The 22,955-nt window shown below is 43.0% G+C and overlaps 1 protein-coding gene across 1 annotated transcript; it reads left to right on the top strand.

Moving 5' to 3' along the window:
- The first annotated feature begins 10,599 nt into the window (after positions 1-10,599).
- On the top strand, positions 10,600-11,852 carry LOC120727908 (complement C1q-like protein 2). Its single transcript, XM_040022546.1, has 3 exons — positions 10,600-10,849; positions 10,978-11,100; positions 11,226-11,852. Exons 1-3 carry the CDS (start codon positions 10,612-10,614, stop codon positions 11,504-11,506), a joined length of 642 nt encoding a protein of 213 aa, XP_039878480.1. The 5' UTR covers positions 10,600-10,611; the 3' UTR covers positions 11,507-11,852.
- The last annotated feature ends 11,103 nt before the right edge of the window (positions 11,853-22,955 follow it).

Raw genomic sequence — 22,955 nt, 5'->3', positions numbered from 1 at the left:
CGCTTCCGTGACTGGGATGCAAGTGAAGAGAGATGTAACATCGTACGAGACCATAGTTTCATCTGCCTCCATAAAGACATCTCTCACCTTCTCAACAAAATCCAAGGCGTTCTGGATGTGGTGTTCAGAGCTGCCCACCAGCGGGTTGAGGATCGAAGCAAGAAACTTAGAGATGTTATAGGTGACAGAGTTGATCGTACAGACAATCGGTCTTAAAGGTGCACCCTGTTTATGTATCTTCGGTAAACTATACAGACTTGGTGTAGATTCCCCTGGGTATAGCCTGTGGTATGAGGTTGCCTCGTCTTGTTCTAACTGCTTCAGATAGTCTAGCACCCTCTTTCTGTAACCACTTCCTCAGTCTTGTTTCAATATTTTCATCACTGAGCAGTGACAAAATTTTATGATAGTCTTTCTGTTTTAGCAATACTGTGCACTTACCCTTGTCTGCTGGAAGAATGATAATGTTGTTGTATTACTAAGTGATGTGAGTGCCTTCCTCTCCTCCATGGTGATGTTGGATGCTGGAGGATGCTGGAGGCTTTGCATTGCTGAGACAGGCCGAGATGTTTATCTGTAGTTGCTCTGCTTCCACTTCTGCAATATTGTTGTTTCAAATTGCTGTTTCTGTGGCTGTAAACAGTTTTACTAGAGAACAGGAAGTAGAGAGAGACAAATCCCACAAGTGGAACACATATCCAGCTAAATCACTGGACATGCTGGTAGGCAAGAAGTGAAGCAGCTCATGGCGGTGAGAAGTGACCATCAGGGGAGAGCAGACACAACCTGAACACTAGCGGCATACTTTTGCACCAGAGGTTTTTGTAAAGCTTTTACTTTGGTATTTCCATTGATCCGATTTTTGATATTTAAAATAAATGAGTACTTGTGGAAAGTTAGAAGATGCTGTCCATTCGCTATCCACCTGCACACCTCCGTGGCTGCATTCATCTCCACTGCATGTTACACATGTTAGCAGATTCTTGCTGAGCTTGTAACAAAATTTACATTTAAAATTGCCTGCTGCCTAAAAATATGTACTACCACTTGCTCTTCTTTTTTGTTGGTCCTCGGTAGATGCTCAAGTACTGCAAGAACAGCCTATTAACACCAGTACATTTTTTGACTGTAATAATAAGCACCAGTTATGGGAACACTAATGGTATTGTCTTTTTGTGTCTCATTGTTACTCCACTAGGTTAAAATCAGTTTGATGCTGTAGAGGAAATAGTCCTTCAGCTTCTAGCTATGTAGACCATTTCCAAGAGAAAACAAAAAAACGACCCAATGAGGTCTTTTAAGATAACTGACAGACAGGGAAGTCCTGGTCTTGTTAGGAAAGATAACACCTATGCTATACATTGAATGGTGCAGCTCTCATTTTAGAAATTTGGCTCATTTATTAACCTCCCACAATGTGACTATTCAAAGTTGGGACCAGGAAGCAGAGGTGCAGTCTCACGTGCCTCTCTGCAGCTTCCCTCCTCCTGTCATCTCCCTAAAACCCAAAAGACTGACAAAAAACAAAGTATAGTAATGAAATTGTAAAAAGAAAATGATAATAATAATTAAAGGGAAGAGTTACAAATATCATCCTGAAATACACCAAACAGTAGATCAGTTAAATATAGATTATTAAACATTAGGTCACTTTCTTCTAAGTTCCTGATATCATATGATTTAATAACTGATCAACACACTGATTTATCTTGCCTTACAGAAACCTGGTTACACATTATCCAGGTTTATACTTTAGTTAAAATCAATCAGCACACAAGAGTCCTACTAAGTCTCAGAAGCCTCAAACTACAGGGCGAGGAGGAGGAGAGGCAACAGTTTCCACCCTGGTTTCTTAATTTACCAAAGACTCAGAGAGTTTTAATTCATTCAAAAACCTGACTCTAAGTTTTGTGCATCCTATCCTTAGGTTCATGAAAAGTAATTCCTGTGATGTTATCTTCTTCAACAATAAGTGCTAACACAATGTAGACGTCCTACCTAAACTCTTCCTCCACAACTCTTTGTACTGGGGCTCCTTTCACAAAAAAGCAACAAATCAGAAATGCTCGACTCCCATGGTGCTTGATTAAAAAGTAGAAATCCCATAACACTAATCTACAAGACCTTTGTTTGTCCTGGAAAAATTGTTTATCACTGTAAAATTCCCTGTGTAAAGCTAGCACTTCTTACTGTTCATCACTGGTAGATTAAAATAGGAGCCACGTGAAGTTTCTTTTCACCACTGTAGCCAGGCTGTCAAAAAAACATTATGTTAACTAGTGATTACTGCATGAACTTCTTTGCAAATATTTTCTAACCACTAGGACAAATAATTATTCACAGCCGTCCCGTAGATGTGTGGTACACTAAAACTGCTATTTCTTTAGACTTTCTCTCTCCGATCGATGTTTCAAAGCAGACTTCAAAAATGTCTTTGTCTAAATTGCCTACATTAGACCCCATCACTACAAGACACTCAAAGAAGTCTTGCCATGAATTCATGATTCAATTATAAATTTAATCATATTTTTGGTACTACCAGACTTTGCACCACAGACATTCAAAGTTGCAGTAATTAAGCCATTTTAAAAAGCTCTTATTTGATCCACCTTTCTTAGCTCAATACATACTGATATAGACCAGCTGGATGATTATCTGCAGAGAAATGGTTCATTTGAAGGGCTTTATTTGGGATTGAGAATTCCCCATATCACATAAACAACATTAGTGAAGGTTTGAAAGCCCTTCTAATTACATCTATTTTTTGTTTTTGCTTTTTAGAAAAGGTAAGAAATACAACACAAACAGCTTGTTTCTCCAGACTGTTTTTAACATCCTGTAACATTATCTTACTGGGAAAATTAAACTAGGTTTCATTTCCTCATGTTCGTTTCACTGTTTTATTGTACTTTGATAACAATAGGTTTCTACATGCATCACACCACAAATATAACTAGTTTTGTCACCAAAGCACAATAGGGAATGTTGTTATCCACGAGAATACCAGCAAGAAGACTAATAGTTAGACTATTGTATTGCACACTTTTACATTTACATTCATGGCGCTTAAAACTTGTTTTTTCATGAAGTATAATTCAAAATAAATATTGTCTCTGAGTTTTCTTTGTTCTTGTTTATCGGAACTGAAGAAAGTAGGAAACTTCTGTCTTTGTGATATATATTTATATATATATACAGTGGGGCAAAAAAGTATTTAGTCAGCCACCGATTGTGCAAGTTCCCCCACTTAAAATGATGACAGAGGTCAGTAATTTGCACCAGAGGTACACTTCAACTGTGAGAGACAGAATGTGAAAAAAAAATCCATGAATTCACATGGTAGGATTTGTAAAGAATTTATTCGTAAATCAGGGTGGAAAATAAGTATTTGGTCACCTCAAACAAGGAAAATCTCTGGCTCTCACAGACCTGTAACGTCTTCTGTAAGAAGCTTTTCTGTCCCCCACTCGTTACCTGTATGAATGGCACCTGTTTGAACTCATCATCTGTATAAAAGACACCTGTCCACAGCCTCAAACAGTCAGACTCCAAACTCCGCCATGGCCAAGACCAAAGAGCTTTCGAAGGACACCAGGAAAAGTATTGTAGACCTGCACCAGACTGGGAAGAGTGAATCTACAATAGGCAAGCAGCTTGGTGTGAAAAAATCAACTGTGGGAGCAATCATCAGAAAATGGAAGACATACAAGACCACTGATAATCTCCCTCGATCTGGGGCTCCACGCAAGATCTCATCCCGTGGGGTCAAAATGATCATGAGAACGGTGAGCAAAGATCCCAGAACCACACGGGGGGACCTGGTGAATGACCTGCAGAGAGCTGGGACCAAAGTAACAAAGGTCACCATCAGTAACACACTACAACGGCAGGGAATCAAATCCCGCAGTGCCAGACGTGTTCCGCTGCATGAAGCCAGTGCATGTCCAGGCCCGTCTGAAGTTTGCCAGAGAGCACATGGATGATACAGCAGAGGACTGGGAGAATGTCATGTGGTCAGATGAAACCAAAGTAGAACTTTTTGGTATAAACTCAACTCGTCGTGTTTGGAGGAAGAAGAATACTGAGTTGCATCCCAAGAACACCATACCTACTGTGAAGCATGGGGGTGGAAACATCATGCTATGGGGCTGTTTTTCTGCCAAGGGGACAGGACGACTGATCCGTGTTAAGGACAGAATGAATGGGGCCATGTATCGTGAGATTTTGAGCCAAAACCTCCTTCCATCAGTGAGAACTTTGAAGATGAAACGAGGCTGGGTCTTCCAACATGACAATGATCCAAAACACACCGCCCGGGCAACAAAGGAGTGGCTCCGTAAGAAGCATTTGAAAGTCCTGGAGTGGCCTAGCCAGTCTCCAGACCTCAACCCCATAGAAAATCTGTGGCGGGAGTTGAAAGTCCGTGTTGCTCGGCGACAGCCCCAAAACATCACTGCTCTCGAGAAGATCTGCATGGAGGAATGGGCCAAAATACCAGCTACTGTGTGTGCAAACCTGGTAAAGACCTATAGTAAACGTTTGACCTCTGTTATTGCCAACAAAGGTTATGTTACAAAGTATTGAGTTGTATTTTTGTTATTGACCAAATACTTATTTTCCACCCTGATTTACGAATAAATTCTTTACAAATCCTACCATGTGGATTCATGGATTTTTTTTTTTCACATTCTGTCTCTCACAGTTGAAGTGTACCTCTGGTGCAAATTACTGACCTCTGTCATCATTTTAGGTGGGGGAACTTGCACAATCGGTGGCTGACTAAATACTTTTTTGCCTCACTGTATATAGAGAGAGCCTTGTGGGGAGAACTAACACAGATTGATGCTAATGAACAGAAATTTTTAAAGGATGAAGATCGCAGTAGCTGTGCTAACCTTATGCCTCTTCTATCTGTGTGCAGCTGCCAACTTTGAGTGTCTTACAGTCTTTGCAGGTGGAAGCCGTTGTGCCAAAAAGTGATCACCTGCCAAAAAATGATTTCCAATGCTTCCGTGTGTTTTTTATGAGTAATGTCTTTACTAGGGGTGCAACGATATTCGTATCGATATTGAACCATTTGATACAGTGCTTTCGGTTCGGTACGCATATGTATCAAACAATACAACATTTGTAATTTATTTTATCAACTTTCCTTCTGACGATGCTGTCTGTGTGGAGCGCTCAGTGAATCTGCGTTCGACTACTCCGCCTAGGCTGCACTGTCGAGCGCAGATCCACTGAGCGCTCAACACAGACAGCATCGTCAGAAGGAAGAGCGCAGGGCAAGCTAGCGAGACAGAAGTTAAGCTCTACTTGCAACATGGCAAATTGAACCTCCCCCACCCTCATTCAGATCTGGCGTTTGGAATTATTTTGGTTTTCATGTGACGTATGACCCTGAAGGTAAGCGCGTCATGGACTAAAGTAAAACAGTATGTTGGATGTGCCACGCAATGCTCAATTACATGGGTGGGAGCTAGTGTGTTAGCGCAGTTAGCTCGTTAACGTGTTGGCCGTCTAGCCCCATGCACGGGGCTATCAGGGGTAGCTCGTTAACGGAGATTTGCCGTGTTGTGGCGTTAAGGTCATTTTAACGAGGTTAACCTGAAAGCACTAGTGGGAACACAACGAATATGACTGCACATTTACGCCGACATCATCCTAGTGCAAAGACAAAAACAACAAGCATGCATGCTACAAACTTTACCCGAGTCATTTAGACAGCCGTTAGCACATGAGTCTCCTTATGGGGACCTGATATGTTTAATATGCTGCTGAGAATATAGCCCAGAAGGAGCGGATAGTATAGCTTTTATTTTGGAAAGAGCCATTTCTCTGTAATAAACTCTCTTTTCCAAAGATGAGTGATTCCTCAATCAGATACAGGGCTCGCAAAATCGCTAGCCCGACGTCCTGGGATTTTTCCAGTCGGGCTACCAAAATCTATCTCTGCCCTGCCCGTCCGGCTATTGTAGGAAGGAAAAATATATGTCAATGCTTTTGCATTCTTTCGGAAATGTAGCTGGGTAATTATGTCATTGGCATCAGTGAGCCACTGTCAATATGTGACATATTGAAATCGCGTTTGAATTTGCGCTTGTTTTTTTGCTTTCACTTTGCAATCGTGTGAACTGTGTATAGAGAGCGACAGTACTGATTGGTGAGTGATGATAATTTGTGCACCAATTCCTCTGACATCGTCTTATTAATCGTTAGCTTACTACGCAAACATGACAAGTGAAATCTCCCGCAGCAAGCTTAAACATGTGAGAGGTTGATCGCGCAGAGAATCGCTGACCGTTATGTGTGTGTGTGTGTAAAAGCAGCAGGATATATATTTTAGTTCTGCTGAGCCAAATAAGACAGGTCAGGGTGAAGAAGTGACAGCCAAAGAAAAGCTTACCACAAAACGGAAAAGTTATGACAAATCAGACTATAAGGCAAAAAGAAAGTGCAGCTTTATGGTTTCATGGACAAAATAATTTCTGTGGCTGCGATATGATGAGCTAAATAACCAGGGGTGCACATAAGTGGTCCGCAGGTGCGCATTCGCTGTCAAAATAAAAAACACGCACAAGGGTTAGGGTTAGGGTTAAATTTAAAAACTGTACTTTTGAGTTAAAATATATATTTATAATTTTAATAAATGACAAATTAAAAAGGCATGAACATTTTATTTTGTATCGAAAAAATATCGAACCGTGACACCAAAGTATCGAACCGAACCGAACCGTGAATTTTGTGTATCGTTGCACCCCTAGTCTTTACATATGTTGGTAAATAGACTTTGGTGAACTAGGTCTACAGATGGGTTATATATAAAATATATAAAATTACCTCTTTTTTTAAGTATCTTTATAACTTTGTGATATTGTACTTACATTATAACCAATGCGGTCCTTTTTGTCAAATTAAAATATGTTTGCAGAACTATTGTTATATTTGTTGCAATTTCTGCTGTTGCCTTGGCCAGATTACTCTTAAAAAATACATTTGTAATGTCAATGATATTTTTTTTAAACTCGATAAATAAAGGATATATAAAAGTCACTGGCAAAAAACTAACTACCTTCTTACAGGAATGTTGTTTGTGACTCAAGATGACTTGATATCATTCATGAGGGATACATGTGAAACATGTTTCACACATTATAGTAAAATGCCGCCATTCACCCGGATTATCATGAATTAATGCTTCAATTTGAAATTTGACCGTATTATTGGTATTCACAGATTATGCACCACAGGCTTTCAATGTTGCAGCAATTAAGCCATTACTTAAAAAGCCCTTATTTGAGCCACCTTTCTTAGCTGAATACAGACCAGTATAGACCAGTTGGATGATTATCTATAAAGGAAAAAGTTAATTTGAAGACTTTTATTTCCCTTTTTCAAAAAGGTCTCAAAGACTTTAGAGTCAGACCTGTTACAGATCGTCAACTTTTCTTTAATGTCAGGTGTGTTTCCAGAATCACTAAAAACTGCTGTAATTAAACCTATCCTGAAAAAGGACAATCTTGACAAGACACAAATGAACAACTACAGGCCGATCTCAGATCTCCCATTTTTAAGTAAGATCATTGAAAAAGCAGTTTCTTACCTTTGTCCTTAGACTCGAGCTTGAGAAATTCAAGAAGCTCTGGGAAAAATGGGTTGTGTACTCCCTTTGTACTGAATAATTGAATATTACCATGATGTAAGAAGATGCTATTACTGGAATTGTGTATGTCTCCTATGCTGACCGTAAGTTTTGTATTCTCATACTGTAAACTGATAAATAAAAAGTTATAAAAAATTAAAAAAGAAAAAAAAAAAAAGAAAAAAGAAAAAGCAGTTTCTCAACAGCTCAATTACTTCTTGACACAGAATAACTGCTATGATGCCTTCCAGTCAGGTTTTAGACAGAACCACAGCACTGAAACCGCTCTGACCAAAGTGTTTAATGACATATGTCTGAATACAGACAGTGGAAAAATGTCAGTCTTAGTTTTACTGGATCTCAGTGCAGCATTTGATACAGTTGACCACAACATATTACTCAAACAACTGGAGAACTGGGCAGGTCTTTCAGGAACTGTACTAAACTGGTTCAAAACATACTTAGAAAACAGGAAATACTATGTATCAATAGGTAACTTCACATCTGAGCAGACAAGTATCACATGTGGAGTTCCCCAAGGTTCCATCTTGGGACCCCTTCTGTTTAACATTTACATGCTCCCACTGGCACAGATTATAAAGAACACCAAAATAAACTATCATAGTTATGCAGATGACACACAAATATATATCACAATGTCACCAGGAGACCGAGGCCCTGTACAGGCTCTTGGTAAATGCATTGAGGAAATTAATGACTGGTTGTGCCACAATTTTCTCCAGCTAAACAAAAACAAAACTGAAGTAATAGTCTTTGGTGCCAAAGAAAAACAATTACAGGTCACCAGAGAACTTCAATCTATACAGCTAAAAACCACAAACCAGGCGAGAAATTTGGGTGTAGTGATGGATGCAGACCTAAATTTAGAAAAACACATTAAGACAATAACAAAATCAGCTTACTATCACCTCAAGAATATTTCAAGGATAAAAGATCTGATGTCTCAACAGGACCTGGAAAAACTAGTCCATGCATTCATCTTTAGTAGGCTTGATTACTGTAACAGCATCTTTACAGGTCTACCTAAAAAATCAGTCAGACAACTACAGCTCATTCAGAACTCTGCTGCTCGAGTCCTCACTAAGACCAAAAAAGTGGACCATATCAGTCCAGCTCTGAGGTCTTTACACTGGCTGCCTGTCCGTCAGAGGATAGACTTTAAAGTTCTGATGCTGGTCTATAAAGCTCTGAATGGTTTAGGACCAAAATACATCAGTGACCTCCTGACCCAGTATGAACCTTCCAGATCCCTCAGGTCATCTGGATCCGGTCTTTTATCAGTTCCCAGAGTCAGAACCAGACACGGAGAAGCTGCATTCAGCTTTTATGCTCCATATATCTGGAACAAACTCCCAGAAAGCCTCAGATCAGCTGAAACACTCAGTTTATTTAAATCCAGGTTGAAGACTCACCTGTTCTCAGCTGCATTTGAATAAAGCACCAAATCTGCACTTAAGCTTAAATTTCAAAACTTACATTTTAACTACTGATTTTATCTACTGTTCGGATTTTATCTGTTTTGATTTTTGATTTTATATACTGTTTTGTTTGTTTGTTTGTTTGTTTGTTTGTTTGTTTGTTAGTTAGTTAGTTAGTTAGTTTATTTGCTTGTTTTAATCAATTTTAAATCATGCTTTTTATTTGTTTTTGTTTCTAATGTCTCTGTAAAGCACTTTGAATCACCTTGTTGTTGAATTGTGCTATACAAATAAACTTGCCTTGCCTTGCCTTGCCTGTGTCACATAAACAGCATTAGTGAAGGTTAGACGTGACCTTCTTATGACATTTATCTTTTGTTTTTTTTTAAGAAGAGCTATGGTATGCGGTAGAAATGCTACTCAAACAGCAGGTTTTCAATAAACAGACAGTTATGGTATTCAACCCTCATTAACTTCCTTATTGTTTGCTAGCTCCACTGAAATGAAAAATTCTACCTGTTAGTCAGGTGAGTTAGGTGAACTTGTGGGTCACAAGACCGAGAAGCTGAAGTCTGACACTATTCACTATGTGTTTGATTTGAACTCATCGGGTTGTATGTAGAGACCAAATGGTACGATCAGCTGTCAGGGCAGGTATTCACAAAATCCGCTCAGCACAGTTTTATGCAATAAAATCGTCTATTTTCCCAAGCACACCCAAACAGTTAACAACTTGTTTCTACACATGCATCACACCACAAACATATACTTGTCACCAAAGCACAAAAGGGAATCCAGTATCCATCAGCATACCAGCAAGAAAAAACGACCACTTTCTACTTAACAAACTGAATGAAAGTTGGCAGTATGTAGTTGGTTTTTAACATAAAACCTCCTATTTTTTAGTTTCATTGTTAAACGCTCAGTTCTGTCATTAGTTAGCTAACTTAAATTAATTAATTTGGTTTATAAGTAGTAACCAACTGACCAAGCTAGTGACATCACATTCTGTACTGGCATAAGATGGTCCTGCACATGCCCTAAAGAAGAGCAGGACAGCTGGGTGCCTTAATTCTAACAGTAGGTTTGCTTGTTAGACTATTGTATTGCATTTGCATGCTTTCACAACTTTTACTTTGTAATCTCCAGTATAAAAATTCTTAGTTTAAATGTTGAGTTCAAGTTCACCTTAGAATGTAGCTGAAATTGCTATTTATAATGTCGACTACTACTGCTGCTGATTTCCAGCGAGAAGTCCAACATTACTCACTGCGTACTGACAGACAGTTGCTTTTGCTATTTCTGCTGTTATTTCAGTTAACCATTCATGTTACACCGCTTATAAAGAGAAGGAACATTCATGGGGCTTAAAACAGGTTTTTCGTGAAGTGTTATCTTGTCTCAATCACATTGCAGATAATTATTATCTCTGAGTTTTCTTTGTGCTTGTTTATTGGATAGGAAAAAAATAGGGACACTTCCGTCTTTGTGATACAGTATATATCTAGAGCCTTGTGGGGGGAACTAACACAGATGAAGAGAAATTCTGAAAAGATGAAGACTGCAGTCTTAACCTTATGCCTCTTCTTTCTGTGTGCAGCTGCCTTCCCTCAGCTGGATGGCCAAGCATCTGAAAGTGAAGGCTCCCTTGTTGAGACACCTCAACTCCGTGCTGGGACAAATGAACAATTTTTCCTAATATTACGAGAACTAGAATCCAAGCTGAATAATGCTGAGAAACAGCTGGCAGATCTGAAATCATCAATCCAAGGTAAGAACATAACACAGCTGGCGGTTTTTATTCTGACATGTATAGATCTTTATCAGTGTACTGATACAGGTTCAGGTTTTGTTGTTGTCAAACCAAACAAATAATCCCATATTTCCATGCAACTCCAGGCAACCGTGTGGCATTTGGAGCATCTATCGGCAATGTTGGAAATACTGGACCAATGAGTGCAGAGATCACACTGACTTACAAAAATGTCTACTTTAACTCAGGCTCTTACAACCCTGCAACAGGTAAACTTAACATAATTATGTGTATTTATACACATGTGAGTTTATTTATTAGATAAGTACTGCATTTCACTACCACTGATCTTCTGCTCTGCTTTATAAGCTGTAACTGTGTCCACCATCTCCAGGTATTTTTACTGCTCCGGTCAGAGGAGTTTATTACTTCGGCTTCTCTGGTCATAATATATCAACTAGACCGATGGGGCTGCGTCTGATGAAGAATGGAGAGCAGATGGTGACAGTGTACAACCATGCTGCTGGAAATCGCTATGAGACAGCCACCAATGGCATGACTCTGCAGCTGGCTGCAGGAGACCAGGTGTACATGAGGCTCCGTCCGGACACCTGGATCTATGATAATGTCAACAACCACAGCACCTTCATTGGCCATTTGTTATTCCCTCTGTAAGCTCAGACAAGCATGGTTTGAATAGCAAATGAGTAAACAGAACAATATTGACATGCAGGTTTTGGTTGATTATTTTTGGTGGTGACAGAGGTGGCAGGGTTACAGTAACAATCTACAGATTTAGAACTTGGTGGTGGTGTCAGAATTAAAACCAGTATTTTAAAGTTTGTCTCAATGGAACAATAAAGTCTGAATATGTGCAGCAATTCCACTTTTCTTTTTTTTAGTGAGTTAGGCTCCTCTGACTCATTTTAAGGTAAACATAAATATATATATATGTGTGTGTATGTTTGATGTCTAAAAGTGATTTCTCTGTTATAATCAATAAAAGAGGTTTTCTGATTTATGTCGGTGTATTTTTATTTTTATTATTATGTGCAAACCCATCTAGACTTGGGCTGAGTTAAGTTCACTAAAGTTCTAGCTACATCTGGACACGTTTTTCTAAATTATTCTGTTATAACAGCTATAAATAAAATTAAGAATATGAAGAAAATTAAACACAACAATTATTGCTATTTGTTAATAATTAATTAACTAATTGATGACAATTAATAATCCAAAATTAAGTCATGTGTACTATTAATCTATATTAAATATATCAATAAGTAGAATGATATACTCTTGAAAAAACAAAATACAAAAAATTTTTTTTAAATACAAGTATTAAATAACTGCATTGTGGTTTTGCATGTTAGCATGTAGCATAAAAAACATAAAAAACAACTGCTCTGAAAGTTTTTGGTAATGAAACAAAAACATGGAAAACATCAAACCTCTTTTCTGGTGGAAAGTGATCAAAAAGGATGGATGGCTATAGAGTTGATCCTTATCTGTATAAATACTTTGTAGTTTGAAGAAAATTTGTTCAGGTATAAAATGTGAACTGAACAAATGGGGTATATTTTAGTAAAAAAAAAAATAAATAAAAAATCAATAGTTTGCTGGTGCTATTGTGCTAACATTTTATTTTTTAAAAAATACTTTTATTTAGATAATTTTATTTTTTGTTTACTGAAGCCATTACACAAAACCAGAAGTGTCAAGTGTTTGGATTACCAACACGAGCAGAACACCATCCCCACAGATACACCAAGATACACCGAAAATGCTACGTCCAGATGAAGAGAATAAACTCTCCTTACCTTGATTATTGAGCATGCTTTTAAATTTTATAATTATAGTTAGATTGTTATTTCAATTAAAGTACATTTAAATTCCATTTAATTACTGGGGAACTATGCACTTAATCGTGGGTCACATTATAATATTGTAGCGGGTCAGGGTTGTTCTGGGTTTTGTTTTGACAGTTATGTTTTGTTGTTCTGTTGCCATGGTTACAGGTGATGCTCTCTCTGCGACTGTGTGTTTGCGGTGAGAGAGCGCCTTTTTTTTTGTTGTTGTTGTGCTGGTGCCACGCTGAGCAGTTGGCTAGCGGCAGTGTTCTTCTGTGAGATATAAATAAACGGCTGTGCTCCCTGGCTAGGACGGCGGGGAAGCAAGACCGAACGAAACCTCTGTCTCCTCCTTGTCTGAGCTCGCCACATTGGTGTCAGAAGTGGGATAGCTCACCCTCGCCGTAATGGAGAGAGACATTCAGAGGCTGGAGCAAGCTGTCGAGTAGAACATTCACTGCTTGGGAAGCTGGCGATTGAAGAGAGAGGAAGCGAGCGGCCATGTAAGTCCCCCGACGGGTCCCGATGGTGCAAGCGCACCGCGGCGGCGGCCTGTCGCGACAGACGCTAGGACAATGCTTCATGGGCTGCCTCTGTCGACCCACACACCGGCGGGCTAAGCCCGCTAGAGGCCTACCTCTCACAAGTCCGGCTAGCCGCCAGGCATAGTGGCTGGAGCGAAGAGGAGGCTGCTACACACCTAGCGCTAGCATTGGAGGGAGATGCACTGCAGATACTCCTTGACCTAGCCCCGGCAGAGCAGCATGAGCTCCAGGCCCTCACCGCGGCACTCGAGAGGTGATTCGGGCAGCGGCACTCCACTGATCAGAGCAGAGAGCAGCTGACCAACCGGAGCCGTTGGCTGGGGGAGAGCCTGGGCACCTTTGCAGCGGACGTGTTGCTGTATGCTCGTCGTGGCTACCCGGAGTTCCCAGCAGCAGCCCGTGAGGAGCTTAGCCTGCATGCTTTTCTGCAAGGACTTTTTCCAGAGCGACTACGCCAACACGTCCACCTGGCCATGCCTCAAACCCACCGTGAGGTGCTCCTTGAGGTTGAAAGGGCCGAGCTGGTGCTCACCTCGCGACCTAACCAGCAGGTGCCCCCCCCCCCCCGAACTACCCCCAAATCAGAGCCGCAGACTGCGACGGGGAGGTCGCGGAGATATGCCAGCTGCAGTCTTCAGTGCCCCGAAGGCGTCCCCGTCAACCGACCAACCGCTGCTACCAGTGCGATGAACCTGGCCACGTGGCACGTGACTGCCCAGCACCTGCCCCGAAGGCCGGAACTACGCAGCCTCAGGGAAATGGGGTGGGAGCGGTGTAGCGAGGGGACCACCGTTCCAGCTTCCTGCCCCCCTCCAAGGACGATGCACGGTGGTGGGCCAAGTTGGGCACCTCAAGGGACTCTACCTGAGCTGCTGTGTTGAGGACCAGCCATGCCGGGCCCTGGTGGACACGGGGTCTACCATTTCCCTAATACAACCTGGTGTGCTCCCTGGAACGTCCGGGCCACTGGTGAAGGGTTGGTTGCCCACAGACACCCAGCTGATGACAGTGACGGGGGAGAGAACTGTTATACGGGGGAAGAAACTGTTGCGGATCCGAGTGAAGGATCTGGAGCTGGTGCACGATATCTGGCTTGCTGACATTCAAAACCGGTGCATCATCGGCCTGGATCTGCTGACCCGCTGGGGGGCCTGCGTCGACACCGCAAAGTTGGCTATCACTCTTGGCACAGAGACTCTTGCCCTCCAGTGTGGTCAAAAGCAGGGAGTGGAGGGGACCAGAGCCAGACGAGACAGGCGTTGGGCAGCTGCCACTCAGCAGATTTCGGGTGCCGGTGGCTCTGTGTCATCTCTACTCACCTCAGTCTCAGCCTCTCAGCCCGACAAATCTCCCTCGACCGAGACAATCGAGGCTGTTGATGACCTGTGGCAGCACAGCAGCGTAGGTCTCAACGTTGACCAGCACAAGCGGTTGAGGTGCCTCCTGGACGAGAATGTGGACATCTTTGCTGCCAGTGACAAAGACTGCAGGCAGACGGGGCTGGTCCAGCACACCATCGACACCGGCTCTGCTCAATCCATCCGTCTGCGCCCAAACCGGCTGCCCCTCTCAAAACGGCAGGTGGCGGAAGAAAAGATCCGTGAGATGGCTGATCGAGCCGTCCAACAGCCCATGGGCGGCACCCGTGGTTCTGGTGGGAAAGAAGGATGGCAGCCCGAGGTTCTGCGTGGACTTTTGCCGTCTCAATGCAGTCACCAAGAAGGACTCGTACCCGCTTCCGCTGATCGACGAGGCCCTAGATTACGTTACCGGCTCCAGCTGGTTCAGCTCCCTCGAGCTACGCAGCGGTTACTGGCAGGTGGAGCTAGCCCCCGAAGCAAGGCCTAAGACTGCATTCACCATTGGACAGGGGCTGTGGCAGTTCAGGGTCATGCCATTTGGGCTTTGCAATGCGCCAGCGACGTTTGAGAGGCTGATGGAGAGGGTGCTCGTGGACATCCCTCGTAGCCGCTGCATTGTGTGCCTGGATGACCAGTTGGTGCACGGTGGCGACTTCGACAGTGCACTGTCTCACCTGAGTGAGGTCTTGAGTACCATCCGACGAGCTGGGCTGCGGCTCAACCCTGCGAAATGCCGGCTGTTGGCGGGAGAGACCACGTTCTTGGGCCATGTGATCAGTGCTCAAGGTATCGCCACCGACCCCGCAAAGGTGGCTGCAGTCCGTGACTGGCCGACTCCCTCGAACGCCAAAGAACTGCGGAGCTTCCTGGGCCTAGCCTCCTACTACCATCGGTTCATCAAGGGGTTCGCGACGATAAACAGCCCCCTCCACCGCCTGACTGACAAGGGCCAGCCGTTTGGCTGGGGTGATGCCTGCGCTGCAGCTTTTTCGCAGCTGAAGGAGGCCGTCACCAGAGCTCCATTCCTGGTCTACCCCGACGCCCGGCAACCTTTCATTGTGGACACTGACGCTAGCAATGTAGGAGTCGGGGCGGTCCTTTCCCAGCAGGACGAGGCCGGAGAACGGGTGGTGGCATACTTCAGCCGTGCCCTGGGGCGAGCCGAGAGGAACTACTGCGTAACTCAGCGGGAGCTGCTGGCCGTAGTGCTGGCGGTGCGGCACTTCCGGCCATACCTGCACGGCTGCCGGTTTCTCCTGCGCACTGACTATGCATCTCTGACTTGGCTCCTGAACTTCAAACATCCAGAAGGTCAGGTGGCCCGCTGGTTGGAGGTCCTTCAGGGCTACGACTTTGAGATCCAGCATCGGGCAGGTCGACAGCATGGCAACGCTGATGCCCTCTCCAGACGGCCCTGCATGGCTGTTGAGTGCCGCTACTGTCTGCGACAGGAGGAGCGGCCCAGGAGGCGCTTGGGGTGGCTACTGCTCAGGCCGCGGCCAGCGGAGGGGGATGGCTCCCATTGACCATGCAGCAGCTGAAGCGGGAGCAGGAGGCCGACGCGACGTTGGCTCAGGTGGGGGCCTGGCTGTAGGCGGCGCAACGCCCAGACTGGACGGGGGTGTCGGGACAGGAGCCCGAAGTGAAGGCCTACTACTCCCAGTACAACAACCTGGAGACCCACGACGGCCTCCTGTACCATGATATGGCGGGCCCCCGGTCAGGTACGAGATCTCCTGCAGCTGTTGGTGCATCGGTCGCTGCGGTCGCAGGTGCTCGAGTTTGTCCACAGCTCGGTGGGGGCCGGCCACTATGGGAATGCCAAAACTCTCCGCCGTCTCAGAGGACGGTTCTACTGGCCTGGCTGTCGACGGGATGTGGAACTTCATGTGCACTGCTGTGACACCTGCACGGCACAGAAGGGCCCAACTCCACGCTCCACTACCCCCCTTCAGCAGTACCTGGTGGGGGCCCCAATGGAGTGAGTGGGAGTGGACATCCAAGGGCCTTTCCCCGTTACAGAGTCAGGGAACCAGTATGTGTTGGTGGCTATGGACTACTTCACAAAGTGGCCAGAGGCCTACGCAGTGCCGGACCAGAGTGCAACGACGACGGCGGAGAAGCTGGTGGAGGACATGTTCACCCGTTTTGGGGTCCCGGCTGAGCTCCACAGTGACCAGGGGCGTAACTTCGAATCGAAGGTCTTCGGGGAGACTTGCCGGCGGCTGGGGGTGGAGAAGACGAGAACCACACCACTCCACCCGCAAAGCGACGGCTTGGTCGAGCGCTTTAACCGCACGCTGGCCACCCAGCTCGCCATTCTCACCAGCCGCCACCAGCGGTATTGGGACCGACATCTGCCCCTGGTCCTTTGGTCGTATCGGATTGTGGTTCAGGAGTCCAGCCAGTGCACACCTGCCGCTCTGATGTTTGGATGGGAGCTCCGGACGCCTGTGGATCTGGTGTTCGGGTCCCCCCCCCCGAGCCGGAGATTGATGGTGGGCCAGAGATGGATTACTACAGGAGGCTGAGGGAGCGGCTGCAGGTGGTTCATGACTACACCCGCCAGGCTCTACGACACCAAGTGCCAAGGGGGTGTTTTCATGCCTGGCGACAAGGTTTGGGTGTACTGCCCGGTTCGCAAGAGAGGAGTGTCCCCCAAACTCTGCAGTCACTGGCAAGGGCCGGCGGAGGTCGTGGAGTGGTTAACAGAAGTGGTGTACCGTATCCGCATGCCGGGCCCGGGCGCATGGTGGTGTTGCACCAGGACAGACTCTCACCGTACCGACCGCTCACTCCAGCAGACGTCAGGGCAGGGGATGCTGGTGGCACCTCATGCTCTGATCCGAGTGACTGTTCCCCCGCCGGCCGAGATCAGCCGGTGCGCCAGAGGAAGACACCTGGACATTTGCAGGACTTTGTGTTGGGTAATGGGGTTGTCGGGGACGACTGACCCCTTAGGTGGGGGTAGCGGGTCAGGGCTGTTCGGGGTTTTGTTTTGACAGTTATGTTTTGTTGTTCTGTTGCCATGGTTACAGGTGACGCTCTCTCTGCGACTGTGTGTTTCCGGTGAGAAAGCGCCTTTTTTTTGTTGTTGTTGTTGTTGTGCTGGTGCCACGCTGAGCAGTTGACTAGCGGCAGCGTTCTTCTGTCAGATATAAATAAACGGCTGTGCTTCCTGGCTAGGACGGCAGGGAAGCAAGACCGAACGAAACCTCTGTCTCCTCCTTGTCTGAGCTCGCCACAATATGTTAGCCACAAACATTATGAAGGAGTAGGTAAACTTGAGCATTGTGGTGATTTAGGGGGATCAAAGAGAACATCAAAGAGAGAAAGCAAAAACCAATAGCAAAAAAGTTACTGAGTAAATAACAGGAAATGCATAAACGCGAGACACAAACAGTGCACAACAACAAATGGAAACCTGCACAAAGAACTACAGAAAATACGACAAAGGTTCATTCTTGTCTGAGAGACCTACACCTGCCCACCCCTGACAAAACCTAAGAGACATAAAATTAGTTATTTAAGTGTTTTTATGCGTGCCGCCTCTCTTAAATGCTGAAGGTAAGGATTCATCCCGCATTATAGCTCCTGTGTGCCACTGCTCTCAACATGCATTTAAGAAAATATGCCATCCTTCAGCATTTTGTACCCAGATCGATGGCTGGTAAACAATGGAGACAATGTGTGTAAAATTTCTATTGGTTAAATAAAATACCATTCAGCTCTGTTGAAATGTCAAACTTTTGAGTCCATCTGCCCAGTGTTCAATATGACACAACCAGAGGTCAAGGTGGCCAAAGTTTCTTGGTGATTTTTTGTATTAAAATAATATTTTTCTTGGATCCCAAATGTAGATATTTTTTTTATGATTGCTAAAATCAGTTTAAAGATTGATTAAAAAAATATTAGTTAACTGGTTTAAAATTATACAGAGGATAAAAAAAATATTGAACGCATCACCAAAGTATTTCTAAAGGTGCTTTTGACATGAAATTCTCAGCAGATGTCAGTAACAACACACCCAATGCAAAGAAATCAATCCATAAATTATGTTTATTGACCTTTAAAGTTTTATCAAAGGTCTTAATAAACAGCTAGTTTTGGCTTTAAAACTACAGTAGTTGTTTAGACGTGCTACCTAAACTCTTCCTCCACAACTCTTTATACTGGGGCTCCTTTCACAAAGAAAGCAACAAATCAGAAATGCTTGACTCCCATGGTGCTGATTACAAAGTAGAAATCCCATAACACTAATCTACAAGACCTTTGTTTGTCCTGGAAAAATTGTTTATCACTGTATAAAATTCCCTGTGTAAAGCTAGCACTTCTTACTGTTCATCACTGGTAGATTAAAATAGGAGCCACATCAGGTTTCTTTTCACCACTGTAGCCAGGCTGTCAAAAAAAAAACATTGCATTAACTAGTGATTACTGCATGAATTAGGTAAGTGGACCCAAATGCAGACAGCATGGAGGCGAGGTTAGAACAAGAAGACAAAAACATTATTAACAAAAATGTGACTCTTAATTAACAGAGTGCAAAGTGAGACCTGAAGTGTTCCAAACATCAATAATAAAAACATGAACTATGAACAATGAAGTAAACGTGACTGGGAGTTAAAGTGTCAACCATGAACTACGATATCAAACACAAAACTATGAACTAAAATGTCAGACGGGGCTGTGAACTACACAGCAGACGAGAAAAGGGAGTCTCAGGGAGAGGGTCGTGACTCAGGCAGTGAAGGTCAGAGACACTAGGACACAAAGAGGGTGTGCCTGTGATTGGTCAGGCAGGAAGAGGTGCATTACTTTGAGTGTCTTACAGTCTTTGCAGGTGGAAGCCGTTGTGCCAAAAAGTGATCATCTGCCAAAAAATGATTTCGAATGCTTCCATGTGTTTTTTATGAGAAATGTCTTTACATATGTTGGTAAATAGACTTTGGTGAACTAGGTTTACAGATGGGTTACATATAAAATATATAAAATTACCTATTTTTTAAGTATCTTTATAACTTTGTGATATTGTACTTACATTATAACCAATGCGGCCCTTTTTGTCAAATTAAAATATGTTTGCAGAACTATTGTTATATTTGTTGCAATTTCTGCTGTTGCCTTGGCCAGATTACTCTTAAAAAATACATTTGTAATGTCAATGATATATTTTTTAAACTCGATAAATAAAGGATATATAAAAGTCACTGGCAAAAAACTAACTACCTTCTTACAGGAATGTTGTTTGTGACTCAAGATGACTTGATATCATTCATGAGGGATACATGTGAAACATGTTTCACACATTATAGTAAAATGCGGACCCGGACCATGACAGTCTTATCATGAGTTAATGCTTCAATTTGAAATTTGACCGTATTATTGGTATTCACAGATTATGCACCACAGCTTTCAATTCAATTAAGCCATTACTTAAAAAGCCCTTATTTGATCCACCTTTCTTAGCTGAATACAGACCAGTATAGACCAGTTGGATGATTATCTATAAAGGAAAAAGTTAATTTGAAGACTTTTGTTTCCCTGTGTCACATAAACAGCATTAGTGAAGGTTAGATGTGACCTTCTTATGACATTTATCTTTTGTTTTGTTTTTAAGAAGAGCTAAGGTATGCGGTAGAAATGCTACTCAAACAGCGGGTTTTCGATAAACAGACAGTTACGGTATTCAACCCTCATTAACTTCCTTATTGTTTGCTAGCTCCACTGAAATGAAAATTTCTACCTGTTAGTCAGGTGAGTTAGGTGAACTTGTGGGTCACAAGACCGAGAAGCTGAAGTCTGACACTATTCACTATGTGTTTGATTTGAACTCATCGGGTTGTATGTAGAGACCAAATGGTACAATCAGCTGTCAGAGCAGGTATTCACAAAATCCGCTCAGCACAGTTTTATGCAATAAAATCATCTATTTTCCCAAGCACATTGTGAGATTATTATATTATCTTATGCCACGGTATATCCCTAATTAAAGATTGTGAAATCATTATGTAGTTTTAGTTTGCATTATTCTCCTGACTTAGAAAAAGGTGATAACTATTCGATTTATTAGACTGATTTGTATTACATTAGACTGCTGATTTATTGTGAATGTATGAAATTGTTTTATGATGCATTATACTGCTGAGTTATAAGAAATATTGTTTCCATGGCCTTATTTGTCTGATTAGAAAAGAACAGAACATACTGCATAACTTAGGCAGGTCATAACTCACTGAGAGAGAGAAAGAATGTGGGTGCTTAGGTTTTATGACTAGGTGGAGGTGGGCTGAAGCTATAAGAATGTGAGAAATGCTCAGACATGTCGAGATCAGGCGGACACCCTCCCGCGCTCATCTCCCCTCCGGATGGTTTATGCTCAAAGGTGTTGTTTGGAATAATGAGAAGTGTATGGAATAAAGAGATTATTGATTGAGCATTTATACACCGAGTGCTGTCCTTCCTTCAGCCCAAAGATCAAAGAACTGAGAATTTAACAACAACCAAACAGTTTACAACATGTTTCTACAGGTTATCTCGTCTCAATCACATTCCAGATAATTACTGCCTCTGAGTTTTCTTTGAGCTTGCTTAAAGGAAAAAAATAGGGAATATATATATATATATATATTAGGGGTGCAACGATATTCGTATCGATATTGAACCGTTCGATACAGTGCTTTCGGTTCGGTACGCATATGTATCGAACAATACAACATTTGTAATTTATTTTATCAATTTTCCTTCTGACGATGCTGTCTGTGTTGAGCGCTCAGTGAATCTGTGTTCGACTACTCCGCCTAGGCTGCACTGTCGAGCGCAGATCCACTGAGCGCTCAACACAGACAGCATAGTCAGAAGGAAGAGCGCAGGGCAAGCTAGCGAGACAGAAGTTAAGCTCTACTTGCAACAGGCAAATTGAACCTCATTCAGATCTGGCGTTTGGAATTATTTTGGTTTTCATGTGACGTATGACCCTGAAGGTAAGCGAGTCATGGACTAAAGTAAAACAGTATGTTGGATGTGCCATGCAATGCTCAATTACATTGGTGTGAACTAGTGTGTTAGCACAGTTAGCTCGTTAACGTGTTTGCCGTCTAGCCCCATGCACGGAGCGATCGGCGGTAGCTCGTTAACGGAGATTTGCCGTGTTGTGGCGTTAAGGTCATTTCAACGAGATTAACCTGAAAGCACTAGTGGGAACACAACGAATATGACTGCACATTTACGCCGACATCATCCTAGTGCAAAGACAAGTGGAAGCAGACAAAAAAAAGCAAGCATGCTACTAACTTTAGCCGAGTCATTTAGACAGCTGTTAGCACATGATTCTCCTTATGCTGCTGAGAATATAGCCCAGAAGAAGCGGATAGTATAGCTTTTATTTTGGAAAGAGCCATTTCTCTGTAATAAACTCTCTTTTCCAAAGATGAGTGATTCCTCAATCAGATACAGGGCTTGCAATATCGCTAGCCCGACGTCCCGGAGCTAGCGATCTTTTCAGTCGGGCTACCAAAATCTATCTCTTCCCTGCCCGTCGGGCTATTGTAGGAAAAATATATGTCAATGCTTTTGCATTCTTTCAGAAATGTAGCTGGGTAATTATGTCATTGGCATCGGTGAGCCACTGTCAATATGTGACATATTGAAGTCGCGTTTGAATTTGCGCTTGTTTTTTTGCTTTCACTTTGCAATCGTGCGAACTGTGTATAGAGAGCGACAGCACTGATCTGTGAGTGATGATAATTTGTGCACCAATTCCTCTGACATCGTCTTATTAATCGTTAGCTTACTATGCAAACATGACAAGTGAAATCTCCCGCAGCAAGCTTAAACATGTGAGAGGTTGATCGCGCAGAGAATCGCTGAGCTTATGTGAGTGAGCGTGTAAAAGCATTTCAGTTCTGCTGAGCCAAATAAGACAGGTCAGGGTGAAGAAGTGACAGCCAAAGAAAAGCTTACCACAAAACGGAGAAGTTATGACAAATCAGACTATAAGGCAAAAAGAAAGTGCAGCTTCATGGTTTCATGGACAAAATAATTTCTGTGGCTGCGATATGATGAGCTAAATAACCAGGGCTGCACATAAGTGGTCCGCAGGTGCGCATTCGCTGTCAAAATAAAAAACACGCACAAGGGTTAGGGTTAAATTTAAAACCTGTACTTTTGAGTTAAAATATATATTTATAATTTTAATAAATGACAAATTAAAAATGCATGAACATTTTTTTGTATCGAAAAAATATCGAACCGTGACACCAAAGTATCGAACCGAACCGAACCGTGAATTTTGTGTATCGTTGCACCCCTAATATATATATATATATATATATATATATATATATATATATATATGTGATATATATCT

Source organism: Simochromis diagramma, unplaced genomic scaffold (genome assembly GCF_900408965.1).
Source record: "Simochromis diagramma unplaced genomic scaffold, fSimDia1.1 OVJJ01000205.1, whole genome shotgun sequence".
Lineage (NCBI taxonomy): Eukaryota > Metazoa > Chordata > Actinopteri > Cichliformes > Cichlidae > Simochromis > Simochromis diagramma.
Note: the sequence above shows the minus strand (reverse complement) of the source record. Positions and strands in the feature narration are given on the sequence as shown.

Bases quoted from the DNA above. Each gene is read 5' to 3' on its own strand.
- LOC120727908 (XM_040022546.1), top strand. From the start codon at position 10,612: ATGAAGAGAAATTCTGAAAAGATGAAGACTGCAGTCTTAACCTTATGC. The intron at 10,850-10,977 runs GTAAGAACATAA...ATGCAACTCCAG, and splicing joins TCTGAAATCATCAATCCAAG to GCAACCGTGTGGCATTTGGA. The intron at 11,101-11,225 runs GTAAACTTAACA...CACCATCTCCAG, and splicing joins CTCTTACAACCCTGCAACAG to GTATTTTTACTGCTCCGGTC.